This window comes from Salvia miltiorrhiza, chromosome 3 (assembly GCF_028751815.1).
Source record: "Salvia miltiorrhiza cultivar Shanhuang (shh) chromosome 3, IMPLAD_Smil_shh, whole genome shotgun sequence".
Classification (NCBI taxonomy): domain Eukaryota; kingdom Viridiplantae; phylum Streptophyta; class Magnoliopsida; order Lamiales; family Lamiaceae; genus Salvia; species Salvia miltiorrhiza.
In genome coordinates this window covers 10,604,093-10,626,469 of record NC_080389.1, presented here as the reverse complement: position 1 = coordinate 10,626,469, position 22,377 = coordinate 10,604,093, and the positions used below count along the sequence as shown (strand labels likewise).

The window sequence follows — 22,377 nt, the reverse complement described above, 5'->3', positions numbered from 1 at the left end:
CCCAATGTATAGAATCTCACTATGTAGTTCTCACAATAAGATTTTGCTTCCATCACGATAAGCATAGTATGATTAGAATGAGTTCGTTTGTCAACAGTTCTCGAGACATGAGACGTAGCATTCTCACGATTAGAAAATGTGATAAGCATCAAGTTATATAGGTGCACTGATAGTGAAAGTCTAGTATCCAAACTAGATGACCCAGATATGCAATTTCGAGGACGAAATTTTTATAAGGAGGGAGGAATGTAACACCCCGCCCAATTATATTAAGTTTAGAATTTATTTTCGAACTTAGAAGTAAGATGATTCACGCCGGATATAAAGAAAATGAATTTATTTTTTAATTCCAACAAAAATGATTTACAAAAACATTTGTAAATGTAGTTATTGAATTTATATGCATTGCATATTTATTTAATTTAGCATTCAAGTATTTTCACGAGCTATTTATTTAAGCAAACACTGAACGATTATTACAGTTTTCATAGTACAACCCGGAAGACTTTTTATTTTATTCAATCACCTAATTTCTCCACCTAATTTATCCACCTACTCTTCCACCACTAATTTTTTCTTTTCCCTACCACTAACTTATTTTTATCTAATAAACATGAGTGGAAGTGTGATGAGTGAAGATAGGATTAGTGTGCTAAGGTGGTAGGGAACCAAGCTTTAATCATGAATAATGCTTTGTCCTTAATCATTCTTCCATTTCAAGACAAAGCTCATCACTTCACTCCCTCACACTTCAATTCTCGGCCTCCCCTCTCTCTCTCTATACTCTCTTTTCCTCCATTGATGTCCATTGAAGAAAGCTTAGAGAAGCTTCATCAAACACTACTATGAGATAATCCACCATCCAATCCAATCAAATACTATCATATCTCATCAAATTCAAGAAGCTAGAGCTAAGATCAAAGTTGGAGCAAAGTCTTGATCACCTTTTAAATCCTTGAGTAAGTGATCTTAGATTATTTATTAGATCATATTAATGATATGTGAGTGAGTATATGATCATGATTGAGCAAGGAAATCACCCAACTTATTTTTATGAAACTTTCGAAAATTAGGAGCTTGAAACCCTACGAATTTTGTTGTTTATTTTCTTGACTTGGCTTGAGTTATATGATGATGGATTTGAGTTTATGAGATGATCTAGATGATTAATGATGGATGAGATTGAAGCTTGAGGTTGAGAAGTGAAAAATGAAAAATGTTAGTTTGAGGAAGAAGATGATATATATGTGTTTCTATATGTGATTTTGTTATATGATGTTGATTTGAAGATTTGAGTGGGTATATGAGTTCTTGAGCATGCTATGATGTTAAGTGATGGTTTAGATTGATGATTAGAAGTGATGAAATGAGTTTTGGGATGAGTTGTTGTTGAGAATTATGATGTTATATTCAAGTTAGAGATATTATTAAGATATATAAGTTTTAAATATAAATTGGAGAATTTCGTAGGCCTACTGACCTACTGTGATCGATGGTTTGTCGATGTCTAATAGCTTTGAAAATTTTATAGCAAGTTTCTACATGAGTCTTGAGTACCCTGGTAAAATTTCAAGCTATTTAAACTTCGTTTGATATTTCTTTAAAATGCAAAACCTAAACTGCACATTATTACCGAGAATTTCAGAGAACAGGGGAAAGAGTTATTCATTTAAGTAGCTTCCTATGTGATCTAGCTTTCCAACTTTTTATGGTATCAACCTTATTGTGTTAGCTAGATATCCACCAAAGTTGAGCCCAGTTTGACAACGTTTACTATTTTTCAAAAATTGTAATCTTCGGTTGCACAAAACTGCCAGAAATGGTAGATCGTGGTAAAAACGTCATATCTCTCAAACCACTTGGAGCTTTCGACTCTATTTTTTTTTAAATGAAACTAGACTCGAAGAAATTTCTTTCAGTATGAGTCTCGAGTCCAGGAGATGTCGGAGTCAGAACAGTTTAAATTTTGAAGTTGAACCAGTGTAAAACCAGAGCATGTTTTAATGATGTTTGATTGTGATTCTTATGTGCCTTATGTGATTGTGTTGCCTATGTGTTTGAATTTTCACTAAATTATTTTAGTGAATTTAAATCTCTTGATTTAAATTTTAATATTTAAGGTTGGGACTATTTATTTTAAATGAGGTCCGTTCTTTTATTTAATTTATTGATGGACTTTAAAAATGAAAACAAATTTTGGGATTAAACCCTCATTTTTATTATATTTCAAGGCTTTTTGAGTATGGATTTTAAATGGTTAAAATGTTTTATTTCATCTCAATGGATTTTATAAAATGTTTTATTATTTATAAATGAATAATGGAATTTCTTATTTATTTACATGAAGAAAAAAAATGAAATGTATAGAATGTTATAAAATGGTGCATGATTTCTTTTATGTTCATGTGAACTTGTGATTTTAATGATACTAAACTTGAGGATTTTATTTCTTTCTATTTATTGTTTACGTGATTACGTGATATTATGTGGTTAGTCACGAGGTTATGTTGGTTTTCGATTGTCTTTAATGGAACGAATTATGGATGCTAGAACTCTAAAACACTAAAAGAAAATCGAGTAAGGATATTGTTGGTGTCCTTAACTCAAGAAATTTAGTTTTCAAGTATTTATTCATTAAATTTTGAAACCCGGCGTGACGAATTATAGAATGTTAAGTATTTTCCCTAAGATATTAAGTTAGCTTCACGAGACCTATTAAGAATAGAATTTCTTGTAGGCTTTGTGATGACCAGGAGGATTAGCGCTACTTTTCCAAGACAGGTTTATATGTGTATGATCTTCAGGCTTTGCCTATCCAGGTGGGCTTACTTTCCAAATGTACAAAGTATGATTGAGTTATTAAGCTCTAAATGTTTTCAATGAAATGCAAATTGTTTATTTAATGTAATGAAAACTGTTTATCCAATAAAATATTTTGTGCACTCTGCTCTGTTTAAGGCTCGCATAAGTTAATCGATCGAGGTTCTCTTATGACCTAACACGTTGTTTGAGAATTGTGTACACCTATTAGCTGACTCGGTGGGTTGATCTCCATTCGGGCACTAATCATGTATGAGGCGTTATAAGGGTGCTCGACGGGATGTGTTCCGGAGCATTGGGTCCCAAATGGGAACTTGACTGGGTTACGCCCTCAGTTCAAGTAAAGCGGGAGATATGGATCCGTCGGTGGCTAAAAGGTCCGGGATCACAGCGAGTAACAGAAAGGGAGTGTGACATGTGCGCACAAATGAAAGAAAATGTTTTAACATGCTTAGAAGTACTTCTTTCATTTTAAAACCTTCTAAGTCATGTCAAGTATAATTGGATAAACTGCTCTTACGAAAATATGAAATGTTTATGAAAATGCATGCCCACTAAGTACATTAGTACTTAGCCCAAAAATACTTTCAAATGTTTTCAGGTTGGCTGGCTGGTGCTGACGGGACGGAGCTGAGGCTAGAGTTAAAATTCATATGTTAGACTTCCGCTGTAGCAATTACTCATTTCAGTCTTTTGTTTTCCCAACTTAAGATCTTCATGTTAAATTTCAAATGATATATTTGACCGAGCTTAGACTCTTCACTACTAAATTTATGTCAATGAATGTCGGTTGTCAGAAGCATGAAACAAAACTTATGATCCAAAGGGGCATAGCCCGAGTTTCTATCCTATTTCGGGTTTTAACAAGGTATTTCCCTTGTTTATTTCTATGAATTATTCACACCTCGATTATATTTATTCCTTCAAGAATTGGGGTGTGACATAAGCGCAATGACGAAGACTGGTATGAAGAAGAGGAAGATGACAATGTTGAGGAAATGGCAAACGAATTCGAACAAGTGTACGAGGAAGCTGATGCTCGGAAGGAAAATAATCAAGGACGGCTTTATAATGTTGATGTGAGTCAGAAAGACCTCGTTCAAAAGCATGACCTCGGGCAGAGGAATGAGCTTCTGGTAGACCAAGAAGGGCCTCAGAGGGATGGTGAAAGTCTTACTGATGTTGACAAGGATTTGGATGCCAATAGGTGTTTTAACTTGGATGCCAATATAGATTCAAGTTTCGTTATTCAGAAGAATGTCGATGTTCCAACCAATGTGGATGTGGACATGAATGAGATCAATGCTAATGCCGGATTGGAAGCGGATGCAGGAATGGAGACTAATGCAGACGTTGAGGTACATGCCAAGGTGGAGCCCAGTACTACCGATGTGCCGGCATGTGCAGCTTCGGAGACTAAAGCCCCCATGGAGGCAAGTGCTGATGGGGAGGCATCTTCCACCGTTGATATTGTCATGACTATCCTGCATGAATTAACACCGGTTATTATTGGTGCCGAGAAAGAAAATGCAGAATCTGAATAGAATGAAGCTGATTTAGAGGGTGAGAGGCCTAATGTGGCACCTAAGAGTAAGGCAGTCGTGGCGGGCGATGGGCCGGTGGAAAGTTCTCAATTTGCCAATGAACCTGTCGTCGTTGAAACAGCGGTTTTAGGTGTTGAGAAAGAGGCTGTGATGAAGGGACAGATTAGTGGAGAGGTGTTGAGAAAGAGGCTGTGATGAATTAACTAAATTGCTTTTTTTTCATCCGTTGTAGTGGAGAGGTGGCTAATCTTCCGGGTGTAGGAAATAAACAAGCTGAGTGGTTCCGAGAGATAAACAAGAGGCGTGGCTGGTTAAGCTGGTATATTATCACTTTAGTTAACTACCCTTATATTTCACTCATGACACTTTTATCAGCTTTCTTAGTTTATGTGCCGACCATCAAATGGGAGTTTATTTTGTGGACGGAGGGAGTATTTTTTTTTAATTACTGCTCTTCTCAAGAAACAAGGTGTTGCCTTACTACTTCTTAATCCTCCCTCTCTCTCCTTATCTTTACTTGTCTCTAAACAGCTGAGAGTTATTTGATTAAGGTAGAGTTTGATATATTTGAACAAGTCAGAACAGAGTTGGGAGGGATCATAAACTAGAAATCTCACAAAGCCACATATACAATTATGGTCAAACTCAACAAGTCATATATTGTTAGAAATGAATATTGGTCATGCCACTATCTCCAATTCAATGTGGGACACTTCAATACACCCCCCGCACGCGCAGCGTGGTCTATCCCAATCGCCATCTGTTGACAACGATATTGGGGGGGCATCATTGGATTGAGTTGGCTCTGATACCATGTTAAAAATGGATATTGGGCTCATTCCTCCCTTAAAAGGCCTTATAAGGTAGAGGGTTGTCTCACCATATAAACTGGCTCATGCCACTATCTCCAATCGAATGTGGGACACTTCAATATATATTTTATTGGGTAGGTTAAATAGAAACAATAAAATACTTGAAATACTTAATTTTCAACAAATGAGGTGCTTGTAGAGGAGCTTCAAAAGAAACAAAAACACAAACACAAACAGAACAATTCAACACCGAAGCTAAAACGAAGAAGGATTATTGATCTTTCAAAACAAACACAAACAGAATAATTCAACACAAACACAAGTTCAAGTCTATTTTTCTTGGCAAAAAAATAAAGAAAGAAAAATCATAAAAAGAAATAGGCCTTGCTGCTTGTAGAGGAGCTTGAGTAATCGATAAATCACACTGTGAAAGACTCATATTCTTCTTCTTAACTTATCATATTTTCAATTGATACAACTAATTCTGATTCCATTTTGACAAGAGCAAGTAAGCAAGCATTGTAAATTTGTGTTCGACAAGAAAAAAAAGACAGGTATTGGATTCAGTAAACCAGAGTTAAGATAGCATACCTTAGCTGCTGCCGTCGGAAGGAGGTGGTGGCTCCGAGCGAGAAACGGTCGGCGAACGGCGCGGCGGAATCCGGCGGTATTTACTGTGATTAGATTTGGAGCTCTAAATAGTGAATTTCGTGTTTTTTCTTTTTGAAATTGGGGATTTAAAATGTTAGTTGAAATCTGTGAATAATTATACTGAATGTCTAAATAAAATAATAGTATCACGACTCACGAGCTTATCCCGATTCCCGAGCCAGCTGAAGTGTTGACTTATTATTTCACACATAAATTTTGAAGGGATAAAAAACAAAGTTTAAAGATATTTAAATAACCCACATGCATTATGCGTTTGATAATTATTTTTTAATTAAAATTAACAGAAGGAATGTGCTATGCACGTTTAACATATGTAATTTTGTACGATGAAAATAAAATATATAGATATTATTATATAGTTTTGAATAATTTTTTTAATTAATTGCATTTATGAAATAGACTTATTCATTTTATTATAATTAAAATTTAAAAAGGAATCAATAAAACTGTTAGGGTGCGTTTATAAAGATAATTGCATTAGGAAATTTACTCCTAACGGAGAATTGAGTCTGATCAGATTGAGTTGTATCATCTTGTTGTTGCTTCTCAAAGCCTTAGCTTTGCACACTTCTTCGAGATTGTAGTTTGTTGAGGGACTTGGTCAGGTTTGAGACATGTTTGATTGGAATCACTTGTGTTCTTTCGCAGCAAGCAAACTTCGGCGTCCACAAATGAAAGATTAACGAATATTCAGAGATGTTCTGCTCAAATGCAGAATAAAGGAGTTTGCAGATCTCTCTGAAGAAGAAACTCAAATCCTTAAAGTCTCCTTAATATCACACAAAGATATTAGGGAAGAAGAACATGTGTCCATAGTCGACGGAAAAAGGAGAATCCAGAAATGCTATCATGAGGATCCTTTGGTATGCTGGGACAAGAATCACCTTAAAGCAACCTTGAAGGTTAAAACCGGTAAGGAGCATGAGTTTGTGTGATTCAGACCAATCCTGATGAACACTCAAGATCAGCAGGATATGAGAAGCATAACCAATGAACATCTTGATTTGCGATTGATCGAGCCAGGAAACTCGCATTCCAGTAGTCTCGAATTTCTGGTAAGAAATCATGGCGAGATCAAAAGAGGTAAACCTAGATTGGTTATTAATTACAAAGGAATTAATGACATTCTAGAGTTTGATGGGCACTTCATCCCAAGCCGAAAACACCTTATCAATTTCATAAGAAGTGCTAAGGTATTCTCAAAGTTTGATTGCAAGTCAAGTTTGTAACACCCTAATCTAATTAAAGTATTAAATATGAAATTAAATAATTTTTGACAGCGGAAATAACATAAAATAAAGATTTGGATTTATTTTCAAAGAAATAAATTTTTAAATAAAATATTTGAAATAATTTGAAAAGAAGGCCAGCCATGATAGGAAGCTAATATGATAACACTAAACTCGATAAGTTACACCAAAATCTCAAGAGTAGTTTGAGACTTCGAAAACTGTACAAAGCAAAAGGTTAGGTGTAACTACAACATTATATTTTCAAAAATATTTACTTGACGCGCCCATTCGATCCTCCACGCGTCTCCAACCTTAGTTACCTGAAAATGTTAAATATGGGATGAGCATATGAAATATACTCAGTGTGGGAAACATGCAATAATTGTCCACGTTAATAAAATGGTCAACACATACGCACTGCACTGTACTGATAACTGAAATTCGCACGGTGGCATACCAAGGACTTTAAAGTCCTGGACCCATTGAGCAGGCCCCTGGCGAATAGGTTGCAACCCTAACTGTAACATGAAATCGCATTGTGGCATACCAAGGACGGTGAAGTCCTGGACCCATTGAGCGGGCCCCTAGCGATATAACTGAATTTACAACACATATGGCAAACACATAATATTAAAATGGACAAAGATTAACCACATCATGTACTGAAATAAATCCCACACCTGTAACTTGAACTTGAAATTAACTGTGAGAAATTAAAATTCACGTCTTAGTCGCGCCGCACCTAGTCAGATAAATTCGAATAACAAAACATAAGGGCCTAATTGAACTTTTAGAAAATAATTTAAAGTATAAGACCATATAAAATAATTGATCTAATGAATCAAATAATAAAATGTATGCTTCTTATAAAAAAAATTTGGGTTAGTGATCAAAAATACCAAACCCAATATAATTAGAGTAAAATTAAAATCTGAAGCCCAGCTACTAATTATACTGAGCCCAACCATCTTAAATTAAAACCAATCCTAGGGCCCAAGCCCATTCTTTCCTTCACCCTAATTTAATCACACTCCCACCATACACACACACATCTCACGCAGCCTCACTCCCTCTCTTCTTCTCTCCCTCTCGGTGCCCTGCCCCCTCCCCTCTTCTCAGCCTCCTGCCGCCGCCACCGGACGGCACGCCGCCGCCGGAGGCCGCGACTCTGCCTCCCCCTGTCCTCTCCTTAACCTCTCTCCCTCTCTCCCTTTCCATCGACTTCTCTCCCCCCTTCTGCCCTTCTCCTCGCCGCTCCAAGCCGCGGCTGACTCCTCCTCCGGCCTCATCCTCCGCCAACCGTCGCCTGCTCCTGCCCAACACCACCCTCACCTTTCTCTCTCTCTTCAGCCGACAGCGCGGCCACCCTCGCCGTCCCGCGACAGAGAGCAGCGGTTGGTCAGGCCGCCTCCCTCCGTCCCAGCTTCGGCGCTGCTGCTGTACTTCTTCCTGTCTCCGGCTGCCGTGGCGCACAGCGCGCGGCGGCGCTGCTGCTCCACCGCTCCTCCCCCCTGTTCTAAGCCACAACCCCCTTTCCAGTTCATTCTTCTATTTTTTTTTTCTTTTTCTGTGTAATTAGTACTTCCTTATGGAAATACAGAAAATAAAATCAATGATATGTATGCAAGTTTGGATTTTAAAAACTAAAATTTCTTTTGTGGGAGTTTTGGCTGTACAAGAGAAAAACTTGGATTTTGCTGAATTATAAATCGTGAAAAGAACTTATCATACTGTGAAAGAGCAGGAAAATGAAATTACCGGAAAGAGAAATCTGCTTGCTGAGTTGGTATCTGTATTTCTTGGGTGTGAGGTCACAAAGAATGATGGATGAGCTTATATATAGTCAAATGCAAGTTAAAAGGATTGCTCAAGTAAAGATTTAGGTGACTGAAGATGAAAATTTCGGCTGAGGGTAGTTCGGATGTGTGACTGAGGAGAAAAACACGTAAATGTTGTGTAATCTACTAAATATGTGGTCTTTTGCTAAAAATAAAGCCCAGCGAAAATAAATGCCTAATAAGGCCCAAATATTGCTAATAAATATTTATGGCCCAATCTTTAAGCATAAAAAAATTTCATTTGCTAAATTAATAATATGAAATCTAAAATTATTTATCTAACTAGGGGCGCGACTATACCATTTACGAACTTGCTATATAAATATATTCTTTTCATGATATAAAAAAAAAAATAGTTAAAAATTTAAATAATACAATCAAGCAAAATAATTAAATAATTAAATGGGTTTCGGGCTGTCACAACCATACCCACTAAAAAAAATTTCGTCCTCGAAATTTAACTTACTTGGTTCTAAGTGGGGATAGCGAGCTAGGATTTCTTCCTCACGTTCCCAAGTAGCTTCATCAGGTCCGTGCCTAGTCCACTGGATTTTTACCAAGGGTATTTCTTTACCTCGCAAAACCTTTACCTTTCGATCTAGTATGACACTCGGCTCCTCTTCGTACGTGAGGTCCTTATTGATTTGGAGTTCTTCATGATGAACGATGTGACTAGGATCGTGCAGATATTTTCGTAGCATGGAGACGTGAAACACGTTGTGGACAGCCGACAATTCTGGAGTTAAAGCTAAACGATAGGCTACGTCTCCTATGCGCTCGAGGATTTCAAAAGGTCCTATAAATCGAGGCCTCAACTTTCCTTTCTTGCCGAATCGTAGGACTCCTTTCATTGGTGCTACTTTGAGAAAAACTTTTTCGCCAACCAGAAAATGTAATTCCTTTCGCCTGCGATCAGCATATGATTTCTGTCGATTCTGAGCCATTTTAATCTTCTCTTTTATTTTCTCAATGACCTCAACCGTTCTCTCAACGATTTCCGGGCCCAATACTTTTCGTTCACCAACTTCGTCCCAATATAATGGTGATCGACACTTTCTTCCATACAACGCTTCGTATGGAGCCATGCCAAGGGTTGTTTGAAAACTGTTGTTATATGCAAATTCGATCAAGGGCAGGTGAGTTTCCCAATTACCTCCAATATCAATGACACTGGTTCGCAGCATGTCTTCTAGAATCTGAATAGTCCTTTCAGATTGCCCATCTGTTTGAGGATGATATGCTGTTGAGAAATTGAGCTTCGTTCCCATGGCTGTATGTAAACTTTTCCAAAATCTGGACGTGAATCTTGGATCTCGATCAGAGACAATGGATACTGGCACTCCATGTAGTCTCACCACCTCTTGCACATACAATCTCGCCAATTGGTCCATCGAATAAGTCATCTTTACAGCAAGGAAGTGTGCTGACTTAGTAAGTCGATCCACGACTACCCAAATTGCATCGTGACTGCGTGTTGTCTTCGGAAGTCTCACTACAAAATCCATTGTAATGTGTTCCCATTTCCATTCGGGTATCTCCAATGGATTCAACAATCCAGACGGTCGTTGGTGTTCGGCCTTCACTTGTTGGCACGTCATACATTTTCCAACATATTCAGCTATCGATCTCTTCATGCCTCTCCACCAAAATGTTTTTCGAAGATCTTGATACATCTTGGTGCTTCCAGGATGTGCCGTGTAGGTCGTGCAGTGTGCCTCATCCAGAATTTCCTTTATCAACTGCTTGTCTTTAGGGACACAAATTCTGCCTGCATATGTGAGTGTTCCATCGTTTGCCAACGAGAAACTCGTACTATCATTGCTAAGTCCCTTATTCTTCATCTTCTGGAGGAAGTCGTTGGTTTCTTGGATTTCCTTAATTCGATCTCGTAATGTAGGCCTAACAACTAGCGTTGCGAGCATAGCTTCCTTGGCATTCGGAGTTATCACTTCGAGTTTCAACTTTTCAAATTCTCTTATCAAAGTCTCCTGTTGAGTCATCATCAAAGCTAGTTGTCCTTCACCTTTTCGGCTAAGTGCATCTGCCACCACATTAGCCTTTCCTGGGTGGTACTGTATAGTACAGTCATAATCCTTCACAAGTTCTAGCCACCTTCTTTGTCTCATGTTCAGCTCTTTCTGTGTGAAGAAATATTTCAAGCTTTTGTGATCAGTGAAGATCTCACATTTTCCTCCATACAAGTAATGTCTCCAAATCTTTAGCGCATGAACCACAGCGGCTAGCTCTAGATCATGTGTAGGGTAGTTATGCTCGTGTGGCTTCAACTGTCTGGATGCATAGGCAATAACTTTCCCTTTTTGCATTAGAACACATCCCAAACCTTGTTTCGAGGCGTCGGTATAAATGACAAAATCATCTGATCCATCAGGTATGGTTAATACTGGTGCTGTCGTCAATCTTCTTTTCAGCTCCTGAAAACTTTGCTCGCACTTATCAGTCCACTGGAACGCAACTCCTTTCCTTGTTAATTGTGTCATCGAACCCGCTATCTTTGAGAATCCCTCGATGAATCTTCTATAATAACCAGCGAGTCCAAGAAAACTCCTTACCTCACTTGCATTTGTAGGTGCCTTCCAATTACTTACAGCTTCAACCTTAGCTGGGTCCACCTCAATTCCATTTCCAGTCACCACGTGACCAAGAAAAACTACTCGGTCTAGCCAAAATTCACATTTCTTAAATTTGGCGTAGAGTTTCTCACTCCTCAATGTTTCCAAGACGATCTTAAGATGCTCTTCATGTTGTGCATTATCCTTTGAGTATATCAAGATGTCGTCGATGAAAACTATGACGAACTTGTCCAAATATGAGTGAAAAACACGATTCATCAGGTCCATAAATACTGTTGGAGCATTGGTTAGACCGAAAGGCATAACTACAAACTCATAATGACCGTATCTTGTCCGAAAAGCTGTTTTCGGTACATCACTACCCTTTATCTTGAGTTGGTGGTATCCCGATCTCAAATCAATTTTAGAAAACACCTTTGCACCCTTCAATTGGTCGAACAAATCTTCTATCCTTGGTAGAGGATACTTGTTCTTGATGGTAAGTCGATTAAGCTCACGGTAGTCGATACACATACGCATTGTTCCATCTTTCTTCTTAACAAACAAGACAGGCGCTCCCCAAGGTGATACACTTGGCCGTATGAATCCTATGTCCAAAAGCTCTTGTAGTTGTGTTTTTAATTCCTCCAATTCTTTTGGCGCCATCCTATATGGTGCTTTTGAAACAGGTGCTGCTCCAGGCATTAAATCAATCGCGAACTCCACTTGCCTATCTGGCGGTAATCCAGGTAAATTCTCGGGAAAAACATCGGAGTAATCACGTACCACTGGCACACTTTCGAGAGTAAGTTCTCCATCTTCTTTGCCTACAATGCTTACGAGATAAGCCTCGCCAAAGCCTTTGTTCAAAATCTTTATTGCTTTCATCGCAGATATCACCATAGGCATTTTTCCTAACTTTGATCCTTGAAATGAAAATTCTTTCTTTCCTGGTACGTTGAAAGCAACTTCCCTCTCGTGACACTTAATTGTTGCAAAGTTTCGACTTAGCCAGTCCATTCCTAAAATCACATCGAAGTCGTGCATCTCTATGAGGTACAAATCGGCTTCAAGCTTTCTATTTCTAAAGTTCAAGGGAATTCTCCGAGCAATCCTATTCGTCTTAATGCATTCTCCAGAAGGGACACTTATGTTCAAGGCTAAGTTTTCTACTTCACAAGGGATATGATTCTTTTGACAAAACTTTGCAGAAATGAACGAGTGCGAAGCTCCAGAATCAAATAGAACAACTGCTGGTGTTCCAGATATGAGTAACGTACCAGTCATTGTGTCATCGTCCTCTGCTTCTTCTTGATCAGCTAAAGCGAAGAATCGAGCATTTCCTTTCTTTTCTGGCTCTTTGCCTCCTCTTTTGTCTGGCCCAACATTTTTCTTCCCTTCTAGCGCATTGTTCATCTTTTTAGGACAATTTATGTGTAGTGTGCCCCGGTTCGTGGCAAAAGAAACAAACTCTTTTACCCCACATGCACTCTCCATAGTGATATTTTCCACATTTCTGGCATTGTGGTCTTGTCCCCGTTGTTCCTGGATTAACGCCTCCACCAAACTTCGGCCTCTTATCTTGGAAGTTTCCTCCGCCTTGATTATAGTTCTCCCACTTCCTTTTCATAGGTTGATTCGCTGGCTTTTGTGCAGGGATGTTTGACCCAAGAGCAGTTGCCACCTCTTCGGCTCGCTTAACCAAATCGCTAAAATCTTCAATTACATGTGCAGCCATAATTCCCTTGATGTCAGTTCTCAGTCCCTTTCTGAACCTAGCTATCATTTTGTCTTCTGTGTCAACTAGGTGTGGTGCAAAACGAGCCAACTCATTAAATTTCCTCTCGTACTCCTCTATAGTCATATTTCCTTGTTTCAACTCAAAGAACTCGGTTTCCTTCTTTTCTCTGAATGACAGAGGAAAGTATTTATCCATTACTACTCCCTTGAAGATTTTCCAATTGAGAACATTGCGATCCTCTTCTCCCAACAGACGATAGAAATGTTTCCACCATTGTCGAGCGTCCTCTTTGAGTTGAAAAACAGCACATGAAACTTTCTGTTCCTCGGTACAGTTGATGTGAGTGAAAATTCGCTCAAGCTCTTCCAACCACTCTTCAGCTGCTAGCGGTCCATCACGTCCATTGAATCGTGGCGGATTATAATTCCGAAATCGCTCTACCGCTTGATCCATTGTGTTAGAGGTCTGGTTTAGGTCTCGCTGCGTAGCCTGAGTTTGGGTTTGCTGTTGGACAAAACCTTGTAAGGCGCTCAGAAATTGACTCATGAAGTCTCCTCCATTAGTTGGATGAGGTTGTCCAGCTTCTGCTTCGGAATTTGTATTTGAGTTCTCGGCGTGGTGGGAATGTGCACGCGTATTCCTCATGGTTCTATATTCAGAGGCACTATCACATAAATAAGGGATTATAAAACAAGACTTTTCTAGGAAAATGCTAGGTTATTCCTAATTCGAGGACTATATTCAACATGAAAAGTTTGAACTCATCAAATCTCAATGTCATGAACTGTAAAATTCCGAAATAAAATTCATAGCTGCAATAATCTTCAACATAATAACTTGTATACTGAACTTTCTCATAATAACTTGCATAATGAACTTGAACTTTCTGATAACAACTTCAATTATTGCAGCAAGTTTAACATAAATTCGGAATATAAACAGTTTATACTCATCCCCTTGAAAACTTTTAAAATAACTTTTACCTTGATGTCGGAGCGCGTAGTGGTCGAATGGCCTTGTCACACTTGACTTGAAACATTTTAAGAAAAATTTTATTTTGCAGAGTCTACAGGAAAGTAGACCTGCTCTGATACCATACTGTAACACCCTAATCTAATTAAAGTATTAAATATGAAATTAAATAATTTTTGACAGCGGAAATAACATAAAATAAAGATTTGGATTTATTTTCAAAGAAATAAATTTTTAAATAAAATATTTGAAATAATTTGAAAAGAAGGCCAGCCATGATAGGAAGCTAATATGATAACACTAAACTCGATAAGTTACACCAAAATCTCAAGAGTAGTTTGAGACTTCGAAAACTGTACAAAGCAAAAGGTTAGGTGTAACTACAACATTATATTTTCAAAAATATTTACTTGACGCGCCCATTCGATCCTCCACGCGTCTCCAACCTTAGTTACCTGAAAATGTTAAATATGGGATGAGCATATGAAATATACTCAGTGTGGGAAACATGCAATAATTGTCCACGTTAATAAAATGGTCAACACATACGCACTGCACTGTACTGATAACTGAAATTCGCACGGTGGCATACCAAGGACTTTAAAGTCCTGGACCCATTGAGCAGGCCCCTGGCGAATAGGTTGCAACCCTAACTGTAACATGAAATCGCATTGTGGCATACCAAGGACGGTGAAGTCCTGGACCCATTGAGCGGGCCCCTAGCGATATAACTGAATTTACAACACATATGGCAAACACATAATATTAAAATGGACAAAGATTAACCACATCATGTACTGAAATAAATCCCACACCTGTAACTTGAACTTGAAATTAACTGTGAGAAATTAAAATTCACGTCTTAGTCGCGCCGCACCTAGTCAGATAAATTCGAATAACAAAACATAAGGGCCTAATTGAACTTTTAGAAAATAATTTAAAGTATAAGACCATATAAAATAATTGATCTAATGAATCAAATAATAAAATGTATGCTTCTTATAAAAAAAATTTGGGTTAGTGATCAAAAATACCAAACCCAATATAATTAGAGTAAAATTAAAATCTGAAGCCCAGCTACTAATTATACTGAGCCCAACCATCTTAAATTAAAACCAATCCTAGGGCCCAAGCCCATTCTTTCCTTCACCCTAATTTAATCACACTCCCACCATACACACACACATCTCACGCAGCCTCACTCCCTCTCTTCTTCTCTCCCTCTCGGTGCCCTGCCCCCTCCCCTCTTCTCAGCCTCCTGCCGCCGCCACCGGACGGCACGCCGCCGCCGGAGGCCGCGACTCTGCCTCCCCCTGTCCTCTCCTTAACCTCTCTCCCTCTCTCCCTTTCCATCGACTTCTCTCCCCCCTTCTGCCCTTCTCCTCGCCGCTCCAAGCCGCGGCTGACTCCTCCTCCGGCCTCATCCTCCGCCAACCGTCGCCTGCTCCTGCCCAACACCACCCTCACCTTTCTCTCTCTCTTCAGCCGACAGCGCGGCCACCCTCGCCGTCCCGCGACAGAGAGCAGCGGTTGGTCAGGCCGCCTCCCTCCGTCCCAGCTTCGGCGCTGCTGCTGTACTTCTTCCTGTCTCCGGCTGCCGTGGCGCACAGCGCGCGGCGGCGCTGCTGCTCCACCGCTCCTCCCCCCTGTTCTAAGCCACAACCCCCTTTCCAGTTCATTCTTCTATTTTTTTTTTCTTTTTCTGTGTAATTAGTACTTCCTTATGGAAATACAGAAAATAAAATCAATGATATGTATGCAAGTTTGGATTTTAAAAACTAAAATTTCTTTTGTGGGAGTTTTGGCTGTACAAGAGAAAAACTTGGATTTTGCTGAATTATAAATCGTGAAAAGAACTTATCATACTGTGAAAGAGCAGGAAAATGAAATTACCGGAAAGAGAAATCTGCTTGCTGAGTTGGTATCTGTATTTCTTGGGTGTGAGGTCACAAAGAATGATGGATGAGCTTATATATAGTCAAATGCAAGTTAAAAGGATTGCTCAAGTAAAGATTTAGGTGACTGAAGATGAAAATTTCGGCTGAGGGTAGTTCGGATGTGTGACTGAGGAGAAAAACACGTAAATGTTGTGTAATCTACTAAATATGTGGTCTTTTGCTAAAAATAAAGCCCAGCGAAAATAAATGCCTAATAAGGCCCAAATATTGCTAATAAATATTTATGGCCCAATCTTTAAGCATAAAAAAATTTCATTTGCTAAATTAATAATATGAAATCTAAAATTATTTATCTAACTAGGGGCGCGACTATACCATTTACGAACTTGCTATATAAATATATTCTTTTCATGATATAAAAAAAAAATAGTTAAAAATTTAAATAATACAATCAAGCAAAATAATTAAATAATTAAATGGGTTTCGGGCTGTCACAAAGTTTTTACTAGATCCGCATGGAAGAAGAGAGTAAGAAGTTCACAGCCTTCTCAACTCCACAAGGACATTGCGTTTGGAATGTCATGTCGATGGGGCTAGCCAATGCACCCCAGATTTTCCAAAGGAATATGGATAATCTATTCAAAGATTATTCCTCATTCATGTTGTAACAACCCGACTCTAGAGTTGATGGCTGTCCCCACAGACCAACACGAGTCTTTTCTAGCGTGTTTTATCCTCACTCGCACGCTCCCTGAGAAACTTCCCAAGGGTCACCCATCTTGGAATTGCTCCAAGCCAAGCACGCTTAACCTTGGAGTTTCTTCCACTAGGCCACCAGAAAAGAAGATGCACCTTTGTTGATATGAGTAGCCCAATCAAATCATTTAGGCTCTCCTCAAATATGCAGTCTCATACCTGCATATTCTTGGAATCCCTCTCGTTCGGGTGTGTTCCAGTTCATCCCTGTGCCCCTTCGTTTGGAAGTCTTAACCGGAGCCGCTCCTTGTTCGTGCGTCTTTGCACCGGCGATCACTTCATACTTCGTCCCCGGGCGTCACAAGCCCACCAGCTTCAGCTTGGTTCGTCCCCGAACCACACCGTACTGGAAGAGGTTCGGCTCTGATACCACCTGTAACAGCCCGGCTCCAGAGTTGATGGTTGTCCCCATAGACCAACACAAGTCTTTTCTAGCATGTTTTGTCCTCACTCGCACGCTCCCTGAGAAACTTCCCAAGGGGTCACCCATCCAGGAATTGTTCCAAGCCAAGCACGCTTAACCTTGGAGTTTCTTCCACGAGGGCACCAGAATATGGACGGGGCGTGCCAGAGCCCGAATGGCATGACCAGAAATTCGAAATGGTCATCGGTAGTTCGAAACGCGGTTTTGGCGATGTCGCGGTGGTGGGGGTGGCGGAGGAGACGGCCGAGAGCCGGAATCATCCAACTGTAGCTGAGCGAATCGTGAATCCACCGATGTCATGAACTTTTGGAGAGTGGTGTTGGTAGCCACAAATTTCCCTTCTAATTGAGATTGGAGAGCTTTGATAGCAGCTAAAACTTGAGAGACGGCCATGGGAATAGAAGAGCACTGCTACTTTGAGTGAGCCAAACTCCTAGAGAAAAAGGATAAAAGAGAGCAGAAAACTTTTCATTAATTCAATGTTGTTCTCTATAGCACAATCTGCTACTTATTCAACAAAAGAGATAACAAACTCTCTACTAGCAGTCCTAACTCTAACAGAAAGAGGTGACCAAAAACTTCACATATTCTTTATTGAAAACCAGAAAGATGCTTTTGCTAAAAGCATGAAGAAAGATAAAGGAAAATGATTGTGTTGTTTTTCACACTAAAAAATAAAACAAAGAAGCAGCCTTAATATATAGGCAACACACGAGCCCACCACGAGGAAAGAGAAAACCGAGAAAAATGCATAAAGCAGTAGGTAATAAGAAACTCAAACAAACTCTAAAAAGTGACTTATCACCATAGCAATTTTAATAGCCTCCCTCAAGATGGACTGTAAATGTTGATGAAGCCCATCTTTCCCAAAATCAAGTGTAGAGCTGGTGCAGATAAAGCCTTGGTAAGAACGTCAGCGAGTTGGAAATGATTCTTGACATGAACAGGATGAACCACATGTTGAAGAAATTTGTCACGAACAGTGTGACAATCTATTTCTATGTGCTTAGTTCTCTCGTGGAAGACGGGATAGCAGCAAATATGAACGGCGGCCTGATTGTCGCAGTAAAGAGGTGAAGCCTTGGTCTGAGGGATTCCAAAATCCAAGAGCAAAGTGCGAATCCAAGTAATTTCACAGCTAGCTTGTGCCATAGCCCGATACTCAGCTTCGGCAGATGATCGAGAGATAATAGATTGTCTCTTAGACCTCCAAGAAACGAGAGATGATCTAATGAAAACTGCAAAGTCGGTGACAGATCGTCATGTGGTGGGGCATGCAGCCCAATCCGCATCAGAAAAAACTAAGATATCAAAGGTAGAATTTTTATCAAAAAATAAACCATGACCAATGCTTCCCTACAAATACCGGAGAACACGTTTAGCTGAAACCATATGGCCTTCACAAGGCTTAGAAAAAAACTGACTTAAATTGTGGACCACAAATGTAATATCTAGGCGTGTCAAACATAAGTATAACAATCGCCAATGAGTCGGCGGTATTTAGTGGGATCAGGGAGCTCTGCTCCTTCAATCAAGCTGAGATGCTTTCCTGATTCCATCGGAGAAGAAGCAGGCCTGCAGTTGAGTAACCCTGCATCCTTCAATAAATCAAGAACATACTTGCGTTGACAAAGATAGATCCCTTTGTCATTTCGAGCATCATTACTTGTGAGCAAAATGTCATCAACATAGACAATGAGACCAAGAAATTTTCCTTGTGATTTCTTGTAGAAGAAAGAATGATCACCGGTGGATTGACAAAGACCAAATTTGGCTAAAACTTTAGAGAATTTTAAATACCACTGTCGTGAGGCTTGTTTAAGGCCATAAAGAGAGCGTTTCAGCTTGCAAACAGACCCTGCAGGATAGGGCTGACTCCTCTCATCAACTAAACCAGGAGGAAGCTCCATATAAATGTCTTCACTCAACTCACCATAGAGAAAAGCATTGTTAATGTCGAGATGGCATAGAGACCATCCTGAAATAGCTTCAAGTGACAACATAACCTTGACAGTGACTAACTTTGCTACAGGGGAGAAAATATCAATGAAATCTACCCTTGCTTGTTGTGTGTAACCTTTGGCCACTAAACGTGCCTTGTAACTATCCAAGGTTCCATCAGCAAAGAATTTGGTGCGGAAAACTCACTTGCATCCAATGGCAATCTTGCCCAAAGGTAGCAAAGTAATAAACCAAGTATCATTTTTAATAAGAGCCTCAAGTTCTGCCTGCATAACTTTCATTCATTCAGCATACTTAGATGTTTGAGAATAAGAAGAGGGTTCAGGAATAGCAGAGAGAGAGCAAACAAGTCTGAAATAGGCTGAGGAGAGTTTGGAGTAGGAGATGTATTTGTGTAAGGGATAAGGGGAACAGATGACAGAGTTACATATGTAAGGAGGTTTCCTAATTCCACCCAATTGTGTAGTAGGAAGAACATCAGACATGGAAGTGGCATCTGAAGTGGAGTCAGCATCAGTACCTGCCTCATTTGTATTAGGAAGTGTACTTGCTGATTGAGGTTGAGCTTGACTAAAAATGTTATTGGGAATGGAAGTGTCTACTGGGAAGGTGAATTGAGGTTCAGGAATCTGGGAAGGAGTCTTATCAGAGTAAGGAAAGATTTGCTCATGAAACACAACATCTCTACTAATATGGATTTGATGAGTGTCCAGATTTAGTACCTTATATCCCTTGTATCCAGAAGGATACCCCAAGAAAACACACTTGACAACCCTAGGTGAGAATTTTGATCTGTGTCTATCTAGAGTTGACATGTTGCATAGACAACCAAACACTCTCAGATGAGTATAAGAGGGTGGCTTCCTGAACAGCATTTGGAAGGGAGTAGCATTGTCAGGAAGAACAGATGAAGGAACCCTATTTATAAGGTAAGAAGTTGTGTCTATACAATGTCCCCAATATGAAACAAGTAAGTGTGACTGAAATAAGAGACTTCTAGCAACATTAAGCAAGTGTTGGTGTTTTCTTTCAACTCTAGCATTTTGCTGTGGAGTGGACACACAAGAGTGATGAACAATAGTTCCATATTTGGTGAAAAGCTCCCCAAGACTAAATTCAGGACCATTATCACATCGAAGAATTTTAATGGTTTTTCCAAACTGAGTGTTGACTGTATTAAAGAATTGAGTTAATATAGTCTTCACATCATATTTGTATTTCATTAAAAATGTTCATACAAACCTAGAGTAATCATCAACAATGGTAAAGAAGTAGGTATAACCATCAACAGTGGAAGAAGAGTAAGGTCCCTAAATATCATAGTGTATTAATTCAAAAATCTCTTGTGATACATGCTGAGAATCAGGAAATGGCAATCTTCTATGTTTAGCCAAATGGTAAATTTTACAAAGAGTTTGCTTACATGATGAAAGAAATAAAGCTTTTGATAAGAGCTGCAGCTTATGAAAAGAAAGATGGCCTAATCTATGATGCCATAACTGGGATGAGATTACTGCTGAAGCAGAAATGTTAGGGAATGTGACTTTGGTGAATGTGGCTGGATCAGTCTGTAGCACATATAGGTTTCCAACCTTGCTACCCTTCCCAATCACAGTCCCCTGAGAAGCTTCCTGAATAACAAAAGAATCATGAATGAAAAGGACTGAACATTTAGCTGAAGCAGTGAGTGTACTAACCGAGATGAGATTGTAAGAGAATGTGGGAACACAAAGGACATAATCTAATTGCAGATTAGGTGTGAGAGTAATGGTTCCATTGGGAAGATTAACATGAGCATTGGAATTATTAGAGTTGTTTGTGAATAGAGATGGATTATTGCAAACATCATGAGTAGCTCCTGTATCTAGGAGCCATAAAGTAGAAGAAAAAATAGAACATATGAGAGGTGCTAAGGAGACAGTACCACTGAATGGTGGAGAAGTATTTGTAGGTGCATAATCATTAGAGCTCTAAGTATCAGATACAGTAGAAGAAGAACCACCAATATTTTGCATTTGTTGTTGCAAAAAGAAAATGACCTGAGCCATATCTACGGTTGTCATAATTCCACTAGCCTTAGACAAATTTCCAGACTCAGCTCCACTGACTTGATTCACAGATCTGCCACTATCTAATTGTGTTTTACCCCGACCTCTGCCATAACCAGGGGGATAACCTATTATCTCAAAACATTTATCAACAATGTGGTTAGTTTTTCCACATTTGGTGCAAAGAAATATTCCTTTTGCATTTCTGCCTCTAGCATAACCCATAACATTTATCATAGAACCAGAATTTTCTGTGTTGATTTGTGGTGGTTGAGGCACAAATTCAATAGATCTTTGGCGTTCTTCTTGAAGCACCATAGCAAAAATCCGTGATAGTGAAGAAAAAGGAATCATAGAGATGATTTGAGATCTAATCTGAGCAAATGAGGGATTCAAACCGATGAGAAACTGCATCGAGCATTCTTGCATCTGGTACTCGCTCTATTTCTTTGAGCTGTGACAACGGCAAGTGTCGCAGGTACGCCATCGTGTTGGTTGGAAATCGCGGTATTCATCCCATAGAATTCACAGTTTAGTGAAATAGGACCATACATCTTCAGATTCCTGCCTCATATTACGAAGTTGTTGTTTCAGCTGGCAAACACGAGCCATATTTCCTTGAGAAAAGCGATCTCTAAGATCATTCCAGATCAGATGCGCGTCATCAATATACATGATGCTCGCGCTAATTTTGAAATTGACGGAGTTACGCAGCCAAGAAACTACCATACTGTTGCAACGTGTCCACTGTGCATACAAATTTTCATTTGGATTAGGTCGCTCAATAGATCCATCGACGAACGCGAGTTTATTTTTCGCAAGGAGCGCTGTGGTCATGGAGCGAAACCAACTAGAGTAATTTGATCCCGTGAGTTGCTGTGTAACGAGCTACACTCCAGGGTTATCACTATGAGATAGATAAAATGGATGGGTTGTATCCTGGTGAGGAGGAGTGGAAGGAAGATCTTGCTTAGGAAGAGCCATGGGAGGACAACGAAAGAATTAAGCTATTGCTCTGGTACTATATTGAAAACCAGAAAGATGCTTTTGCTAAAAGCATGAAGAAAGATAAAGGAAAATGATTGTGC

General features: G+C 39.3%; 3 protein-coding genes and 3 long non-coding RNA genes across 6 annotated transcripts in view; 1 reads left to right on the top strand and 5 right to left on the bottom strand.

Moving 5' to 3' along the window:
• LOC131017521 (disease resistance RPP8-like protein 3) overlaps nucleotides 1–5,949 on the bottom strand; it is a 34,230-nt gene extending 28,281 nt beyond the window's left edge. The window contains exon 1 of the mRNA XM_057946294.1: nucleotides 5,768–5,949. The gene's annotated coding sequence lies outside the window, so the exon portion shown is untranslated. The remainder of the gene's footprint in view (nucleotides 1–5,767) is intronic.
• LOC131017630 (uncharacterized) lies at nucleotides 145–3,632 on the top strand. Its single transcript, XR_009099714.1, has 3 exons — nucleotides 145–959; nucleotides 2,738–2,819; nucleotides 3,422–3,632. It is a non-coding gene; the product is annotated as an uncharacterized LOC131017630 (long non-coding RNA).
• A 1,189-nt stretch (nucleotides 5,950–7,138) lies between the features above and the next one.
• On the bottom strand, nucleotides 7,139–8,639 carry LOC131017666 (uncharacterized). Its single transcript, XR_009099762.1, has 2 exons — nucleotides 7,761–8,639; nucleotides 7,139–7,400 (listed from the first exon to the last, which is right to left on the bottom strand). It is a non-coding gene; the product is annotated as an uncharacterized LOC131017666 (long non-coding RNA).
• A 4,232-nt stretch (nucleotides 8,640–12,871) lies between these two features.
• Nucleotides 12,872–14,099, bottom strand: LOC131017589 (uncharacterized). The gene has a single exon (XM_057946395.1). It carries the CDS (start codon nucleotides 13,872–13,874, stop codon nucleotides 12,909–12,911), a length of 966 nt encoding a protein of 321 aa, XP_057802378.1. The 5' UTR covers nucleotides 13,875–14,099; the 3' UTR covers nucleotides 12,872–12,908.
• Nucleotides 14,100–14,394: 295 nt separating this feature from the next.
• On the bottom strand, nucleotides 14,395–15,895 carry LOC131017671 (uncharacterized). The gene is made up of 2 exons (XR_009099768.1): nucleotides 15,017–15,895; nucleotides 14,395–14,656 (listed from the first exon to the last, which is right to left on the bottom strand). It is a non-coding gene; the product is annotated as an uncharacterized LOC131017671 (long non-coding RNA).
• Nucleotides 15,896–18,739: 2,844 nt separating this feature from the next.
• LOC131018304 (uncharacterized) lies at nucleotides 18,740–22,018 on the bottom strand. Its single transcript, XM_057947029.1, has 9 exons — nucleotides 21,842–22,018; nucleotides 21,281–21,664; nucleotides 20,939–21,211; nucleotides 20,756–20,872; nucleotides 20,484–20,551; nucleotides 19,964–20,159; nucleotides 19,589–19,882; nucleotides 19,428–19,507; nucleotides 18,740–19,382 (listed from the first exon to the last, which is right to left on the bottom strand). Exons 1-9 carry the CDS (start codon nucleotides 22,016–22,018, stop codon nucleotides 18,740–18,742), a joined length of 2,232 nt encoding a protein of 743 aa, XP_057803012.1.
• Nucleotides 22,019–22,377: the final 359 nt, after the last annotated feature.